The sequence below is a fragment of the Lacerta agilis genome, chromosome 17 (genome assembly GCF_009819535.1).
Source record: "Lacerta agilis isolate rLacAgi1 chromosome 17, rLacAgi1.pri, whole genome shotgun sequence".
NCBI classification, from domain to species: Eukaryota; Metazoa; Chordata; class Lepidosauria; order Squamata; family Lacertidae; genus Lacerta; species Lacerta agilis.
In genome coordinates, this window is record NC_046328.1 from 9,662,351 (window position 1) to 9,681,058 (window position 18,708).

General features: G+C 41.7%; 1 protein-coding gene and 1 non-coding gene across 2 annotated transcripts in view; one reads left to right on the top strand and one right to left on the bottom strand.

The window, feature by feature from the left end:
• FBRSL1 (fibrosin like 1) overlaps positions 1-18,708 on the top strand; it is a 754,268-nt gene that overhangs the window by 343,042 nt on the left and 392,518 nt on the right. Inside the window, 1 exon segment of the mRNA XM_033174384.1 lies at positions 10,289-10,324. Within this exon segment, the coding sequence (XP_033030275.1) occupies positions 10,289-10,324 (36 nt within the window).
• Positions 7,998-8,071, bottom strand: TRNAI-GAU. Its single transcript has one exon. It is a non-coding gene; the product is annotated as a tRNA-Ile (tRNA).

Sequence of the window (18,708 nt, forward strand, 5' to 3'; positions counted from 1 at the left end):
CAGGATGAGCCTCTGGTCTGTTTTAGCACTGCTCTTTCTTCTTTTGCCCTTGTGTTCTTGTCAGCAACTTGCCACACCTATGCAAAAATCCCTTTTTAGTCCCTGTGACAGGTGGCTGAAAAATTATCCAATGTAACTATTGGTAGAACCACCAGCTACTTTTTACAAAAACGAACGACCAAAAAAAAATTATCCTCTCCCTCGCAGTTAGGCACATGGTATTAAGAGAGAATTAAAAGACAGAATATTCCTGTGCTTTATTTTGATTGAAATTAAATAGAGGGCGGTTTGGGGTGGTCCCGGGAGGAAAAGAGGGTGTTCTGTTTTGCCTCCCACCCCTCCCTCCCTGCTCCTTGTTCCATAATTGTCCTAATCTTTCCTGATGTCCTGAACAGTGTAAAAAATCCACACAGAGCCGTACATAATGGCTTTTAAAAAAGGGTTTATCTTTTTCTTGACCCATCAGCTTAAGAACTGCCTGCGTTTTTTAATGGATTTTCTCCGTCACTAAATTGAATGGATCGTTCCTCATTATCATTTAAATAGGACCCTCATTCCCCACAAACACAGAACATTTGAATGTGGTGGTAGAGCTGCGTTAATTTGAAATGTATGGAAGATGGGGAAGGGGAGGGAAAGGAGGAGAAGGCAGCCGCTGAGTGTGGAATTGCTGGATGTAATTGTCATGGATTCTCAATTTTGTTGCCCCCAAGATGGGAAAATAGACTAATAATTGTCTCCCAGCCCTAGTAGAATAGTTGCCCTAGTTAGCTGAAGCTAACACTCTAATTGTCATGGGGGGCATCTAGATGAATGAGGATGTATGCAGGGCACAGCAAGGGCTAAATTGAGTGATATACTAAGGCAAAGAGCAAATTGGCAATTATGGACCCAGTCGAAAAGGTTGGCAGGTGTGCACCGTTCTCATGAGCCCTGAGGGGGAAATTGGAAATATAAAATATCAACCATAAATACCAGCTGATTAGGAAATATGTTGCAAGAGGTGTTGGCCACTTTGGATGGATGGATGGAGACATAGATAAGAGTGCCGGGTGTTTATTTAACGTTTTAAAAATAAAAAAGTCAGAATTCACAGACTCCATTTTAGGCTCTTTTTCTTTCGCTCATTCTAGCTCTCTTCCGTCAGGCTGGATGAAGTGACTTTTAAAAATGTTGTTGGGGGTAAGGAGAAATCTACCTGGTGGCGAAGGAGTGGAAACCAGAAATTGAAAGAAATCGTCCTCCACTTTTATGGCTCAGGTTTAAATTATTTTTTAAACATGATGCCTGGATATAGGACCTCTTAGGTTACAGGGGGTTTGGGAGGTGGAGAAGATAGAAGGCGAAATAATTGGGAATGTGTGAATGGCTGGCTGGCTGGCTGGCTGTTTGTCTATGAAAAAGAGAGAGCCATAGTGTGAGGGGCCTCTGGACACCCCCACCCCATATTTGGCTGTGGGCCTAACTCACTTTACAGAGCTCCTTAAAGGTAAAGGGGACCCCTGACCGTTAGGTCCAGTCGTGGCCGACTCTGGGGTTGGGGCGCTCATCTCGCGTTACTGGCCGAGGGAGCCAGTGTACAGCCTCCGGGTCATGTGGCCAGCATGACTTAAGCCACTTCTGGCGAACCAGAGCAGCACACGGAAACGCTGTTTACCTTCCCGCCAGAGCGGTACCTATTTATCTACTTGCACTTTGATGTGCTTTCGAACTGCTAGGTGGGCAGGAGCAGTGACCGAGTAATGGGAGCTCACCCCATTGTGGGGATTTGAACCACTGACCTTTTGATCAGCAAGCCCTAGGCTCTGTGGTTTAACCTACAGCGCCACCCGCGTCCCACAGAGCTCCTTACAGAGTAACAATTCCCAGAGTTCCTTAGGAAGAGGGATTGATTGTTAAATAACTATGAGAACTGCAGCTCTGTGAGGGCGTTAAAAAAGGTCAGCAATTTTGGTGGTTTCCTAAAAGCTCAAATTTTGAAATATGGCAACCCTATGTGAGGGGAATAGACACCCCTTATCGTACTACAACTCCCAGAATTCGTTAGGGGAAGCCATGACTGTTAAAGCGGCACAATAGTGCTTTAGGTGTATGGCATAGGTGTGGCCTGGGCTGGGTCTGAGCTGAGAAGACTAGGCCTCACCCTACCTGAACTTCTCCCTCTAGGGATCACTCACAATGCGTTAGCAGTTTTCTTCTCCCTGAACGTCCCCTCCACCTTCTCTTGTTTTTTGTCTCTCTTTTTTCCTTTTTAAAAACCAGGAGTCATATACTTCCCAGCGCTTTAAATTCCCTTTCACTTTAGAGTGGCTGAGGAGAAAGGGTTGTATTTTTTGCCGGTGGTAGCAACATTGCAAGGCTTCTTTTGCTTGTTCAGGCACATGAACTGAAGCAGAGAAATGACATTTCAAAATTTCCTAAGTGTGAAGATACTAACGGGGGCTGCCCCATCTCTTGTGGTTTCCAAGGTCAGGCCCTGACCTCTGAGCGGGGCTAAGTTTTTGATGCATTCCTGACACGACATGTCAGCCAATATCCCTCTGGAAACATGGGAGATGTCCTGTGTCTGCATGGCCATGGGGAAAAGAAAAGCCCTCCTGTGTAGGGGGTCTCATCCTCCTAGCAGCAGAGCCTCAATTTAAAGTGTGTATGGTCTGGACTGGAGGGAAGACTTGCTGTATATCTCCACTGCTTAGAAAGCTAAATTCCCAGAGCAGAGACATGACTTGGGCTGGGTAGGCTGATAGGAAGTTTGAACTCTATCACATATCAATGCAACAAGATCTTTAAAATGCATAAGCTACCTGTCACCCCTGGAGGGGGGGGGGGAAACACAGAATGGATTTTCCAAAATGGAATTTTGCAAAGGTAAGACTAATAAAAAAGCTTCTTCTCCATGGAGCTTGTAGCTTAAAGTTGAACGAGGGAAGAGAAGAGTAATGAGGAAGAAGCTTAAAATATAGGATGTCCCCTCAACTGTATTATTTCTGGCAGGGATAGCCAACATGGTGCCATTCAGCTGTTGTAGACTATGGCTCCCATCTGCTCAGCCGGTATGGCCAGTGGTCACAGATGATGGGAGCTGTAGTCCCCAGCATCTGGAAGGCACTGCATTGACTACCCTTCTTAGGTGCTTTGACCGACATTTGGTGGAAAGGTAGGATACATAGTTAACAAGAAAATACAAAAGTAAAATAACGGCCACTTCATTTATTTATGTTCCCAGGCATATACCTAGCAGGTGGGATGTGGTTTGTCATGTAGGGGCATCCCTCAGGGATTAGTGCAAATTGGCCATATTGCAAGTGAATTTTAGGAGAGTGCTCCAGATATAAACAGCCAGTTGTCAAGACTGGGGCAACTTTGTTGAATGCAACTCTCTGCTTCCTACACAAGGTACTTGATTGAAAGCTGTGTCAACATTTTATTTGGGTATATTTCTTGATACCTAAGCACAGACTTGAATTTAGTGGAGCTTGCCTTTGCACACTAAATCACATTCCCTCTTGTTTTGCTTTTTTGCTTTCTCCCAGACACACAGTGCAAAAATACCTACATTGCATCTTATTATAAATGAAATAACTTGCCATAGCTGCTTGTAAAACATCAGCTTTGAAACCCCCGCAGTTCAGCCCTGCCTTTACTAGCAAGTTCTTTTCTCTTCGTCCCCTCCAAATTACAAGCAGAGAAAGTTGTTGGTTGGGGTTTTTTCCCCCTTTAAGAAATTAAGGGGAGATCTTGTGGGGTTTTTTTTTTTTTAAAGACCAAAATTACAGACTGAAGGGATGTCTCAAGAGCCTTGGTAATTGGATAATGAAGCCTGTTAACTCTTAAGTCCTCAGTGGGTCAAATTCAGCCCGGGTTGGTAAAATTATCAAAAGGCATCTAATGGCTTGTCTACATGAAAAGAACTGTTGGTTCCTTTACGGCGAGGTGTCTGCAGTTATGAAGGCGCCAGCACATCACACTTAATTGTAATTGGTACCTTCTCTATAGGAGGGAGGCCAGGAACCCTTTTGGTTAAAGAGGCTGGAGGAACATTTTGCACCTTAACAGTCGATTCTCTGAATCCTGGCAGAATGCAAGTCACTCCTAGGTTTTAGGTTATAGGCACTGGGATGAATGAGTGACGTGGTTCCTTTCCAGACCAGGGAGATGAAAATATGCATTAGACAGAATATTATTCACCCAGGTTGTTTGGTTCCCCTGTAGAGTTGCTATGAGAGTGGTGTGGGGCCTGATCATGAGAAAATGATTCCCACACTGCTTTGGTAATGCATGAATTGCATGGGTAATTCTAAATAATGAATCAGGGTCCCCTCACCTAGTCTGTGGCCCCATCTGAACCATATACCATATATACTTGAGTATAAGCCTAGTTTTTCAGCACATTTTTTGTGCTGAAAAAGCTGCCCTCGGCTTATACTTGAGTGAGGCGAGCGGTGGGGGCGGCGAGAAAGAAGCCCTTTCTCTCCGCTCATGCTGCCACCCGCTCTCCCCAGTCAACCATTCCTTAAGAAGCGTACAAGAACAGCGGTTCTTTACTCTCCCCAGGCAGCTTGTTCCATTCCTGAACTGCTCGCATAAATGCAAACTTGGCAAAGGAGGAAGAGGAAGGAGCAGCCCAAAGGGCTGCTTTCGGGTTGCTCGTTCCTCCTCCTCCTCCACAGCGGCAAAGGTGAATCGGCTTATACTTGAGTCAATAAGCTTTCCCAGGTTTTTGTAGGAAAATTAGGTGCCTCGGTTTATATTTGGGTCGGCTTATACTCGGGTATATACGGTACATTTAAAATACTATTACAGCACTTTAAACAGTAATGGCTTCCCCCAAAGAATTATGGGAACTTAAATTTGTTAAGAGTGCTGAGATTTGTTAGGAGAACTGCCCCCCCCCCATTCCCCTCACAGAACTACAATTTCCAGAATGGTTTTACATCACTTCTTCTTCCCAGGGAACTCTGGGAATTGTAGCTCTGTCAGGGGAATAGGGGTGCTTTGAGGGAAGCCATGACTTTTTAAAGTGATATGATAGTGCTTTAAACATATCATACTGTTGGGGCCTGTGTCACTTTCTCAGAGGTCCGCTCTGTCCTGTATGCAACACTGATCTGCAGATCATTTATTTTTTAAAAAAATGCTTTAAAATACATAGGTTGTAGCCAACTAACTCAGAGTAGCTCCATTGAAATCGATTATTTTGAAGTAAGTTGGATGCAATCCCATGTTTAAATGAATACTTTGTTGCAAATTATGCATTTTTTTTTTAAAAAAATGACCTATGCACTGTGTTGGAATATTTGTGGAACTTTATTCCAGGAATTTTGGATCAGGTCAGTTTGTTCTGGAATACACACAGACTGAATTCCTTAAGCATCCCTTGGTAGTACTAATGGAAATAAATTTCCAGATCGTTTCTACCCAGCACATGCTTTTTCCTTTTGGATTGGCTTCAGTGTGGACTGCACTTTTCCTTTTTCCTTTTTCCAAACAAAAACTTTATGTAAAGCAAGCACACGTTTGTTTCAAAACTCGCTGACGGCACTTGATGTGCAAGAAGAAGCATGTATGGGCTTTTCTGGAAGGAATGTTTGCTTTCAGTCAGTCCAACTGTTGGAAAAGGTTTTAAAGAGCTGGATCCACAAGCGTTCACCAGTTTTACTAGCTTTACACAGGCAATAACAAATCCTATTCAAAAGAAAAGCATCCAGTGTTGAGTTCCAGGAAATGTTAATCTTAAACAGGGAAGATATATTCATTTTCATAGGGAACTTTTACCTCTGAAAACCCCGAAGAAAAGTTGCATGTGTTGCAAAGTATTGTGCCAATTCTACCTTTTAAAGGACTCTGCAGGCCGTGTTTAAAATCCCAGCAGGGAATTAGGAGTGAAACAGCTGGATTTTGTCCCCCTCCGCTCCCCTTTTTTTATTTAAACCTTGTGATTTCAGTCTTATGTGTATTTGCTCAGAAGTAATTTCAACTGATTTAAGAACCACAATAGCCTATGGTCCATCTAGTTCAGCATCTGGTTCTTACAGTGGCCAATGGGAAGTCCTGTCCCCCCCATGCCATGGCCTGAAAATTTCTGCTGCAAACCTTGGCTTAGTTTAGTTTATTGTGGCACATCAGCAAAAAGGACTAGGGAAGGGCGAAGTGGCTGTGCGTTGCTCTCCAGGAGGATGTTTAAAGCACATGGCTTCTCCACCAAAGAATCCTGGGATCCATAGTTTACATGTTACATGTCACTTACCAAACTACAGTTCCCAGATTCTTTGGGTGAAGCTATGTGCTTTAAATGTATGGTGTGAATTAGGGCTGGGTAATAACTGGTTTTCAATATTGCAATATATTACCAGCTAAACATCGCAATACTGTATATCAATATATCACGATATTCCTTTGTCCTGATTCAGCAAGACTCTTCTTATGTATGCTGATTCATACAGCACAAAGTTTAAACTATGGAATTATCTCCCACAAAAGATAGTGATAGGCACCAACTTGGATTTCTTTAAAAGATAGTCCGTGTAGAAATAGCTGTGCTTATGAATATGTCCTTATGAATATTACCTCTGAATACCACTTCCTGGAAGCCGCAGTGGGGAGAGTGCTTTTGTGCTGAGGTCCTTCTTTCAGTTCTTCCCAGAGGCATCTGGTTGACCACTGCTGGGCTTGGATAGCTCGCTGGCAGCAGTCTCTTCTTACGTTCTAGGGGTGTCTCATACATATTCAATGCACGTTTCAGTTTTGAGTGGCAGTCTAAAGAAGATTTAAGAACTTGGTTCAGCTTGCTGGCAACTTCATCTCCTTTTCTTAACCCCATCGACTAGTTGACTCCATCTGGTCATTCTTCTTCGCTGCATGACAGAAAAACCATGTCCATTTCAACAACATGAGTGAATATGACAAAATCAATAAAAAACATTTTGGAACACTGCCATGTTGTAAAGTAGGGGAGGTGATGGGAATCTTGCGTTTTGACTAGACTTGTAAATAGCTGGAAAATGGAACCTGTATTGGATATGTGTTAGCCTTGAGTGTTTGCTTTAATATCTTTTAAACAGGTCCAACCAGCAATAAACCAGGCTGACATGCTATTTCCTTTTACTCGCTCTCTGTCCTGTTAACCATTGATAGTTTTAAACTGAAGTGGCTGAAGTAAAGCAGAAATATTGCAAGGAACAAATCTTTAAAAGAGTTACAAATTCTGAATATTCAAAACTGTCAGCTCGGAAGACAAACCAGACCAGGTGTTGAACTCTTGTCTAGGCTGTAGCACTTGGGACTGCAAGGGCGGGGGGTGACATTAAATATTCTACGTAAAATGGGAGGGTTCTAGCCTCACTTTCTCTTTGGCATGCTAGTTTTATATGTTAAAGATTCCCCTCTTTCCCCAATGTGGCAGTATTCAACTATGCAATTATTCTAATTACACTTTAAAGTGGACCAGCCCACACAATAGTAATCTCCAGGGATTTTCTTTTTCCTCCTAGTGTAGGAACAGAGTACTCTCAGTATGAGCTTTAATAGCCCCACAATTGTGGCACTGTTATTCTTTAACTGGGTCCCTAAATCTGCATGCTCGACTTGAAAATGGTTCTGTGGTTTATTCAAAAGGTGGTTGTTCCTCACCTGGGTAATGAACAAGGTGGTGTAAAGGTGAATTCTTACCACACTCCCCTCCCCTTTTCTGATGATGTTAGGTTAATACAGTGGTACCTCCGGTTGCAGACAGGATCCATTCTGGAGCTCCAGTCAGATCCTGAGGTTCCTGCAACTAGAGGGACTGCTTCTGCGCATGTACGCGGCGCAGCAGAGTGCTTCTGTGCATGCGTGTGCTGCAAAACACTTCCAGGGTTGCCACTTTCGCAACCCAAAGTTTACGTTACCCATGTGTAATGTAAGCCGAGGTGCTGCGCTATTAAATCTCATAGAATTAAAGAATTGTAGAGTTGGAAGGCACCCTGATGATCATCTAGTCCAACCCCCTGCAATGCAGCTGTCCCATACGGGGATTGAACCCGCAACCTTGGCATTATCAGCACCACACTCTAACCAACTGAGCTATCCAGGCATGTTACTTTCTACTAAAAAGCCCTAAAGCAATTTGCAAATAAAAGTAAATATAATTCAGTCAAACATCAGTTCTCAAACGGCTCCATTTACGAACGTTTTGGCTCCTGAATGCCGAAAACCCAGAAGTTCCGGTTTTCGAATGTTTTTTGGAACCCAAACTTCCAACATAACTTCCACTTGAGTGCAAGAAGCACTTGCAACCAATTGGAAGCCGTGCCTCGGTTGTTGAACATTTCTGAAGTTGGTCTTCCAGAATGGATTATGTTCGACAACCGAGGTTTGACTGTAATAAAATTACACACTAAAGATAAAACCAGTTAACAATAGAATATAATATTGTTGGTATTGCCTAAATGCCCAGAAAAATAAATGATTGTTTCCAGTGTTTGTCCTACTCAAAGTTTGTTGTTGTTGGCATCTGTCTGTATCAAAAGGATTGTACCTCCTGGAGCAAAGACAAACTGCTGGAGAATCACAGCATCAACTGAGACTACAGAGACCAGTAACTCTTAACTGCTGCCTCCCACATTGTTTTTGCTGTGTTAATAGCTCCAGAATGACCTCTCTGGGGCACAAGCCTGGGCAATGTATATGGAGGACCTGGGATGGCCATATTACAAGACCCTCCTCTCACCCTTGCTGATGTAGTCCAAAGGAAAATAGAATGATGCATTTGACACCAGCTTGGCTGCCGGAGCTGCCGGAAGGAGACATAATAATAATAATAATAATAATAATAATAATAATAATAATAATAATAATAATAATTTATTTATACCCCACCCATCTGGCTGGGTTTCCCCAGCCACTCTGGGTGGCTTCCAACAGAATTTAAAAATACAATAATCTATTAAACATTAAAAGCTTCCTTAAACAGGGCTGCCTTCAGATGTCTTCTAAAAGTCTGGTATCTCTTTGATGGGAGGGCGTTCCACAGGGCGGTTGCCACTACTGAGAAGGCCCTGTGCCTGGCTCCCTGTAACTTGGCTTCTCGCAGTGAGGGAACCGCCAGAAGGCCCTCGGCACTGGACCTCAGTGTCAGGGCAGAACGATGGGTGTGGAGACGCTTCTTCAGGTATACTGGACCGAGGCCGTTTAGAAGCCATCCAACCGCCTTAGGGACTCCACTCGAAATTTGTGTAGAGTTTACTCCTAAGACTTTTCTTCTCCTGAAGATGTCCAGCAAGGCAGTCCTAACTAACTTAGGTCTATGAATTTTAATAGGTCTAGTGAGTATGCCTAAATTGGATACAACCCATAAATGAGGTTGGTGCCAGATGGATAGGATCACCTTTAGCACAAGTTGTACAAGGATTGTAGTAGCTGGAAACATGGAAAGGGGATTGGGCCTGAACTATAGAAGTGAGTAGGAGGTCCCAAATTAGATCCATAGTCTATGGGATGCCCCCAAGCCAGTCTCTGGTTTCACAAATGGGAATGATCATGGGAAAGCGAGAATGCACAGTACCTGGCTATAATTAATTCAGTATAAGGCAACACGTTATATTCTAACCAGCTCCCCACAGTGATAGATTTTTAAAGGAAGCAACCTCCTATTGAGTCAGGTCATCACTGTTTTCTATACCAGGGGTAGGGAACTGTGGCCTTCCAGATTTTGCTAGACTACAACTCCACTCAACCTCAGCCATTGGCCATGTTTACTGGGGCTGATGGGAGTCAAATGAAATTTGGAGGGCCATAGATTCCCTACTACCTCACCTGCACTCATTGGCAACAGCTCTACATGGATTCAGACAGGGGTCTATCTCAGTTATCTACCTGGATATTGAACCTGGGACCATTTGCATGTAAAGCATATGCTCTACCACTGAGCCATGAACTTACATCTCCTATGGCCTACGAAAGACCTGTAGCTGAGATTTCATTGGAAACCTGCTGTGAATTGTAGAAGACTGGGCTAGGTGAACCAATGACCTTACTATGTAGCAGTCTGCTTTATGAAGCTATGCATGTTCAAGGGCTATTGGGCTTGCTTCCTTGGCAAAACCTGAGTCTGTCTTCAAATAAGACCTGCATGTAAATCTGCATCTTTTTACAAGTGTGGGGTGATTGGCAGCAGCATTCCTGGATCTTGATAAGAGTTACCTAGGAAATGGCACTTTGCAATTGCACGGAGAGGGAAGCTTGCAATTTTTCGTGACATTACGCATAACTCCCTTTGTTACTTATACTGATGTACCTTTTCTTTCCACAGAGTTCTGCTCAATCACTTTCAGGAAAAGGTTATTCGGTAAGTCACCTTATAGCTAATTATTCGATTTCACTTCTATCGCTGTTTGATTGTGGAAGATTACATTACCTGTTACATGTTCATGTACGCTGTGGGAATACAGAGCATGCAAAAGAGGCTTTGAGAAAAGCACAGCCACATTGCTAAACCACCTCTCTCTGCATGAGAGAGTATTAAAACAGTTTGTTTTCTGAGCCTTTCCAGTTTTATTGTTCTGCTTTTCCATTCATGCAAACCATGTAGCTACAAATCCAAAGATCATAGATTGCCTGCAGCATACCTTTGACTTTCTCGGTGTAAGGCCAAACCAGCCTTTTATTGTCCCATTTTGCCACGTTACATTTTATGTCCAATTGAACATATGCACATACGTTTGACTGTAATGTTGGCTTCACCAACTCATGTGAATTCTCTCTGACTCCAAAAATGGAGAGGAAAGCATCAGTCAGGTGCGATGGAGTTTCCTTGAATTTGTTTTTGCCTGAAAGTGCTTGTACAAAGGTGTTTTCTTTCCCGAAAGTAACAGCACTTATAGCCTACAACCTGGACTTGTCATTTCTGAAATATTTTTGCTTTAAAACTATTGGCTTATTTCAGACATAATACTAAACCATAGTGTTTTGTGTGTGTGTGTGTGTGATTTCTTGGTTTACAAAAGTATGTACAATGTCTCTTTTTCAAGTTACATTTTCTACAGATCAGTTTCATTTGTTGAGACGTTATTGTTAGACTAGGAAGAAAATGGGGAAAGAGGTTGAGGGGGGCTTGGAAAGTGGGGTGGAGTTGGGTGCAATGCTTCTATTCTGCTTAGTGTATGTGTGGGGTTTTGTGTCAGCATCACTTGTGTGGGTCCTCTTTACTATTCGCTTGTATTCCTTTGGTGGTGAGAGAGGTTGGCATTGGCCTAGGGTGTGGTTGTTTGTTTGTGATTAGCTGTGGTGAACTTTGTTTTCATGTGTGAGTGGGGTGGGTGTGTTTTTCTGGATAAGGTTACCCAGATTGAATTACTAAACCATAGTTTACTGTTAAGTGAACGAGTCTTGGGGTTGTGTACCCCCCCTTGCAATCTAGTGTTCTTTGATCCTGAGTTGTTTCAACAAACCACAGTTTCTCTAAATTTCAGTTGGGGAAACCTGCAGCTTTCTAGAGATTTTTGTACAACAGCTCCCATCATTCCTGACGATTGGCCATCCTGGCTGAAGTTGATGAGAGCAGGAGTCCCACAGGAGTCCCTGTTCCAGGTTTAAACTAACCAGAGTCAACACCCCAGTTTGTATGAAATAACAGACACTGGTTAGTTTCAAACAGGAAACAGACAATTCTGTTCTCCTCACAGCCACTGTAAAGGAGGAGGGGAATTGTGTGGTCCTGGGGCTTGCTACTACTCTAGTATTTTTCAGTGTTGTGTGCAGAATGGGCCACTGCCTTGTAAACTGCCATGAAATCAATTTATGATGAAGGGCAGAATAAAAATACATTTAGATAAATATTCTGACTTTCAGATTTTGACTTGCCAAATGTGCAATGCCATGTGATAAAACCAGGTTCAAAAATGTTTGTCATAATAATAAAAATAATAATAACATTCATAAATATCTGGCCATCAACTCAGGAGTTACCATAGTGTGATTCTGGAGCTGTTCTTCATTCTTTGATTCCTTTTTTTTTAAGTAAAAGAACACACTGTACCCAGGCAGATTGCTACTGAACACATACTTACTTAGTAAATAAATAGTGGTGTAAGAACAAGGTGGTATTCTGTAATTCTACCTATACAGCTGGAACTGTATTCGTTTCCACTTGTGTTTTGTAAAATTGCTGTGGGTGGTTGCTCATTCAGATGGAAGGGATGAAATGGTTTGAAATCATAATTGCCAGATAAAGCAAATATTGTCTGGATTTTTACTTGTGCTTCTGAATCTTAATTTTGATAATAGTAGCTTTCTTAAAAAGAGGAGAAGCGAATAGCACTGAGCGAAGTGAACCAAAGCTGACTGCCAAATAGCATCAGACAAGTCCTGTCTCCTTTTGACTGCTCTCACTGAAGCCTTAAATTAATTCCCTTGCCAGTGTGAAATAGAGAGAGAGGGGGAAATCTTAATTCCTTTTAGCATTTCTAATTGCCAGTAGTAACTGTGGTTGCAAAAGCTGTCCTTGGAAAAGGTCTGTGTTTTTTACAATTCGGGGTACATATTTCAGATGGCCAGTGCTTTGAATGATGCCTGCATGGACTATCTTAGTATGGTTAATGGCAGCAGCACAACCCCTCACAGCATCACTCATCATTAAGTGTGGTTTTGAATGTTTTTAGAGAATTCTTGAGTCTGCAAGATGGAAATGATTTGCATCTGGCGGGAATTTTGAAATCATTGTATCTACCAGGGAAACATTCAAGCTTATCTCCTGATTTTTATTTTTTATTTTTTATTTGGGTGGCAGATGGCTTTTTTCCTCAAGCACCAGTTGCCAACAGTATGCAAAGCAGAATAATTGTGGTCAGGTTTTCAGTTTATATTTGAGTGATTGAATGTAAACCTTTTGCCTTGGGCTTGTAGTGAGAAATGTGGGAGGAACAACTCCACTTGTAAAGTCTCTCTCTCTCTCTTGTGTGTGTGTGCAGGGGCGTAGCAAGAGGGTGACAAATTACGTCCCATAATGGAGGGGGTGACAAATTATCAAGGAACAATTATAGGGTGGTTCATAAAAAACCTTTTTTTAACATGCCTGCTCCAAAGGTCTTATTTTACAATACTAGGGATTATATAGCTATATATGAAATTTCATGCATATCGGTTAATATCTTGACCCTCCTCCACCAAAATAGCTGTTTACTTGGCTGTTTTCCTATGTTGTGAAGGCTGAAATTTCAGTTTAGTGGAGCACTTACTGTTCCCAACCCTAACCCCGTGGAACGCCATCTAATTAGACTTTAATTTGATTTTGAGTTGTTTTTAGGAGGTACCAGTAATTTAATTATTGTTTGATTTTTATACCAATGTTATGTATCTGATGTTAGCCACCCTGAGCCCGACTTCAGCCGGGGAGGGCGGGATATAAATAAAAGTTTTTATATTATTATTACTTGTTATTATTCCTTTGTAAGAAAATATGAAATAACGTAAAACAATTATTGCAGGGGGGGGGAATCAATGGGGGGGGACAAGAAATTTTCCGCACCGGGTACCACCTGACCTTCCTACGCCTCTCTCTCTCTCTCTCTCTCTCTCTCTCTCTCTCTCACTTAATGGAAAAAGGTCTGAGGCCTTTGCCGCCACCCTGATGTTAATAAATCATTGGCAGGCATTTTTATCTCCCTTCATGAGAAGTTCCTTTTGATCTGCTGAACAAACAGGCATGTAGAAGTATAGAGCTGTTTTTGTGAAAGCCACTGGAGTTCTGATAAGTTTGTTTCTTGATTGCTGGGCCATAAAGAGATTGAGTAATAAGCACTGATATCTCAAACTGTGGTCTGTAGAGATTACACACACACACACACACACCCAAAGTGGGCTGTGAGCGTTGGGGTTCACCCATCGCCTGTGAACTTCCTTGATGCAAAAAGGGGCATTTCATGGGCCTGAAAATTTTCTGCTAGACCATAAAACATTTCCTTTTTCATTCTGGGTCTTTTTTTGTTTGTCTTGATTTTTGTTTCGTTTTGTTGCTTTTGTTTTCATCTGTTTTAAGCAGCTGTTTTGGCGATACTTCATTTCAATAAGAGTGTGATCCTTCTTGTTGATTTTGCAGTTCAGTTGGTCAAGAATTGCATAGCTAGTATGGCGATGTCACAAAGCAAAGTCAAAGTGAGGGCAATATTTCCTGCCCTTACTTGGGATACGTGAATATTTTCATATAGTTTTGCAGTCCCTCTCTCCAAAAATTTGTATTGTGTTCATGGGGGTAAACAATTTCACATAACAATCCCCTCATCACCGCCACTTCCTTTCCCGCCATTTCCCTTGCTTGTGAAATTAGAATTCAGCATCAGTAAGGAACCTGGTAAGTTTCTGCGAAGTAGGAAGAATTCAGTTTGTGTGAGAGTGTGAGGGAATTGAAGGGTAGGGTTAAGATCATAGATTGTTTCCTTCTCACCGCCTGCCATACACATTCCTTCTTTTATTTTCTACATGAACTAGTATGTATAAATTTCTTCCAGTTACAGGTAGGTAGCTGTGTTGGTCATAAATTTGTTGTTACTAATCTGAGCCATGGGGCTGTTTTGAATAGTGATGAAAAATAATAAACGAAAATGTGCCCAGTTCATCTTCTGTGAAGAAGTACATCATTTGTCCCGCTGTCTGCTGTGGCAAAATTACATAACTTGCTGAATTTGCATAACTAATCACATAGCATACTTAGATTGTTATCGCATTATTCCATGTCATTCATTGCAATGTAAAGGGAATGCAATGCACTGGTGATCCAGAAGCTACTGTTATTGCAGCATTATTGTTGACAGGCGTGAGACACTGTCAGCATGTAACACCTGTGCTCAGAGACTATACTGGTTGCTGATTTGCTACTGGGCCAAGTTCAAGGTGTTACTATTAGTATATAAAGCCCTTAACAACTTTGGACCCGTTCACTTGCGAGATTGCCTTATCTCATATCTGTCTACCCAATTGCTGCAGTCTGTGAATTGGCACTGTTACAGGTGCCTTAAAATACATGATCCACATTTCTCAGAAATCAATATTTTAGTGTGGCAGCACTCACCCTTCAGTACTCCCTGCCTGTTTTGTAAAGAGGAGACTGAGAGCAGATAGCCATCTTCAGATATCCAAGGGCTGTCACATATAGAGGATGGAACAAGCTTGTTTCCTTCTGCTCCGGACGCTATGACCCAAACCAGTGGATTGAATTTAAGAAAGGAGATTCTGACTAAACATCAGGAAAAACTTTCTGACAGCAAGAGCTGTTCGACAGTGGAACGGACTCCCACAACAGGTGGTGGACTCTTCTTCCTTAGAGGTTTTTAAGCAGAGGTTGGATGGCAATCTGTCATGTATGACATAGTTGAGATTCTAGCATTGCAAGGGATAGACTAGATGACCCTTAGGATCCCTTCTAACTCTACAATTCTATGATGCCATGACATCTGGCAGGCCTCTTCTGTGTGCCCTTTTCATTGCCTGCTATCCCACGTGGGATAGCCCAGTCAGTAGAGCACGAGACTCTTAATCTCAGGTTTGGGGGTTTGAGCTCCATGTTGGGCAAAACGATAATCTGTATTACTGGGGGTTTGGCTAGATGAACCTCATGGTCCCTTCCAATTCTACAGTTCTGTGATTCTATGAAAAACACATATGTTTAGGCAACATATGTAAGGGACGCGGGTGGCATTGTGGATTAAACCACAGAGCCTAGGGCTGGCCAATCAGAAGGTCAGAGGTTCGAATCCCCACGACGGAGTGAGCTCCCATTGCTCGTTCCCTGCTCCTGCCAACCTCGCAGTTCGAAAGCACATCAAAGTCCAAGTAGATAAATAGGTACCCCTCTGGTGGGAAGGTAAACGGCGTTTCCGTGCACTGCTCTGGTTCACCAGAAGCGGCTTAGTCATGCTGGCCACATGACCCGGAAGCTGTACGCTGGCTCCCTCAGCCAATAAAGCGAGATGAGCGCCGCAACCCCAGAGTCATCCGCGAATGGACCTAATGGTCAGGGGTCCCTTTACCTTTACCTTTACCCAGATATGTAGAATGTTGGCATGTGTTTTAATTTGTTTTTAGTTCATTGTTGATTTCAATTATTATTTGAATGTTTTAACTGTTGTATTGATAATTTTATTGTTTTGTTCTTTTTGTAAATTGCTTTTAGTGTTTTCTTTCTTTCTTGCAATCAAGCAGTATATATACTTCAGAGAATAACACCCAAAAGAACCAAGGTCATGAACAACGCTATGTCAACCACACAAAAATCGTAACCGGCTGATAAAGTAGTCCCAATTTTGCATCATTTTTACATATAAGCAGATATAATATAATAATACATGGGTACAACTATTCAACTGAAAATATGTGACATCAAATGTACATTGTAACTATACACTGAAATGTGTAAAGCAATATTTGTTGCTGTTGAAATATGGAGTGAGATAAACAGGACCATTAAGTCCAGAGTCTAAAACTACCCACCTCCACCGTTAGGTCTGAGAGGTTGAGAAACTGCTGGTGTACACAATGCGTTGCTTCTCCATTAAACCTTCTGCCTGATCATGGGCCAGCTGTTGAGGAAGCTGTTTACTTCTGGAGTTTGGCACAGTTTCTAAATGGATCTGTCATAAGGCAAGAATCCATTATTTCTCTGATGCTGCCAGGTCTAACTACCATTCAATTCCATATGGAACTCTGAAGATAATACAGAGGAGTTCATTCTTCTGAGTTAGGTTCGGTTTTTGTTTTTGTTTGTTTGTTTGTTTTTTGTGTCCTTAATTACCAAGCCACTTTTTTAACAGTGGCATTCTCAAGGTCCCTAAAATATGCTACTTCTTGCCAGACATTACCTGCAAGAAGCATAGCATAAAATGTAGAACTTGAGGGTAATCAGTTACACATGCAACTTTTGCAGTTCTACATGTTGTGGTGGCCTGTCTGCATTTGGCACAGAGCTAGATGAAAAGTATCAGAATACAAATTACGGTATTTATTTATTTTATATAGCTAATTCATAGCTAATTCACATACTGCTTCATATTTCAACAAAAACCTCTAGGGGGTTTACAAATCACAAGAAAAAGGAATCAGTATAAGAAATATTTTTTTAAAATTCCACATTCAAAATATAACAAAGTACTAATAATCATAATTACACATTTTAGTTATCATAATACTGTAAATATATCTAAACAATGTAAAGAAAAAGCCTAGGAACCACAAAAATCATATACAAAGCATCAAAGCGTGCATAAATTTCAGTGTAATTACACTATATCATAAAATACAGTATATCATCAAATACATAAATGGTTTTTTTAAAATCTAATACAGTCACCAAAACCAGTTACAGGTAGGTAGCTGTGTTGGTCTGCCATAGTCAAAACAAAATAAAATAAAAAATTCCTTCCAGTAGCACCTTAGAGACCAACTAAGTTTGTTCTTGGTATGAGCTTTCGTGTGCATGCACACTTCTTCAGATACCTGCACATTCACGCTATGCAAAGTACACATTCACACTACACAAAACTAATCCAAACACACACAACCCCCACATTCACAATAACTTTAGTCTCCTTGTACCCACCTCATCACTCCATCCACTCAGTTCTCACTTCAGTGAAGCACTTTCTCTTTACACACATTGCTAACTGATATACATAAAGGTGCTTTGTTGATTTCTCTTCCAACTCTGCTTTGTTGCTCCTTCCCAAAATGCAGTCTCAGTGCCTACAGGGATTGCCTTTAGGGGAGCCAAGCAAACAAATCTTAACCCAGAAAAGACTAAAGTAATGTTTGTTTGTTTTAAATTGTATCACATTTTTCTTTTTTAAAAAATAAATAAATAAATCCAGTTCCTCTAGCAAAAACAGAATCAATAATGACAGTAAATAAATAAATAAATAAATAATATATACACACACACACACACACACACACACACACCCGGCAATACAGTGCCACTCAAAGCATGGTTGTCTTAGAAAACTAACTGCATAACTTAGAAATATAACTTTATAAGGCCCAGGATGCTCTACTATTGAGCTATGGCCTTCCTATAGGAAGCAAGCAGTCAGGAAACAAAAGCTATGGCGGAGGAGAACCCAGGTAGCAATATTGGGCATTGGCACTGCACTCCTTGCTCTAGATAGGATTGTCTGGAGTTGCTATATGCTATTAGATACTGCTTGCATAGCCTCTGCAGGGGAACCATAAAGACTAGGAGAATGCAAAAATAAAAATAAAAACGAGGCAGAAGCTCTGAGGCTGCTGCTGTGTCCCAGGCCTAGTGCCAGGCAGAGTGTTCTCTGCATTATGTAAGTAGACATGTGGACCCTGCTACGTCTCTCATAAAATATATTTTTGGTTTATTGGTTGCATTAATTCTCTTTCAAAATAACCTCCCTCTGTTTCCAATTAAACTGTGTTCTGCTTTTAATAATGATCAGTTGTCCCATAAATTGTCACTCATCCCCAAACTCTCTGTGTGTGTGTGTGTGTGTGTGTGTGTGTGTGTGAGAGAGAGAGAGAGAGAGAGAGAGAGAGAGAGAGAGAGGGAGAGGGAGAGAGAGAGAGAGAGAGAGAGAGAGAGAGAGAGAGAGTGTGTGTCTCCCCTTCCCCAAATCTGGGTATCTACATCAGTCTCAGCATTTTGAGACATTGGTAAAAGGCTGTTTTGCTGAGGCAGATGCTTCTGCCGGTAATAGATATACAACACACACACTCCTTTGT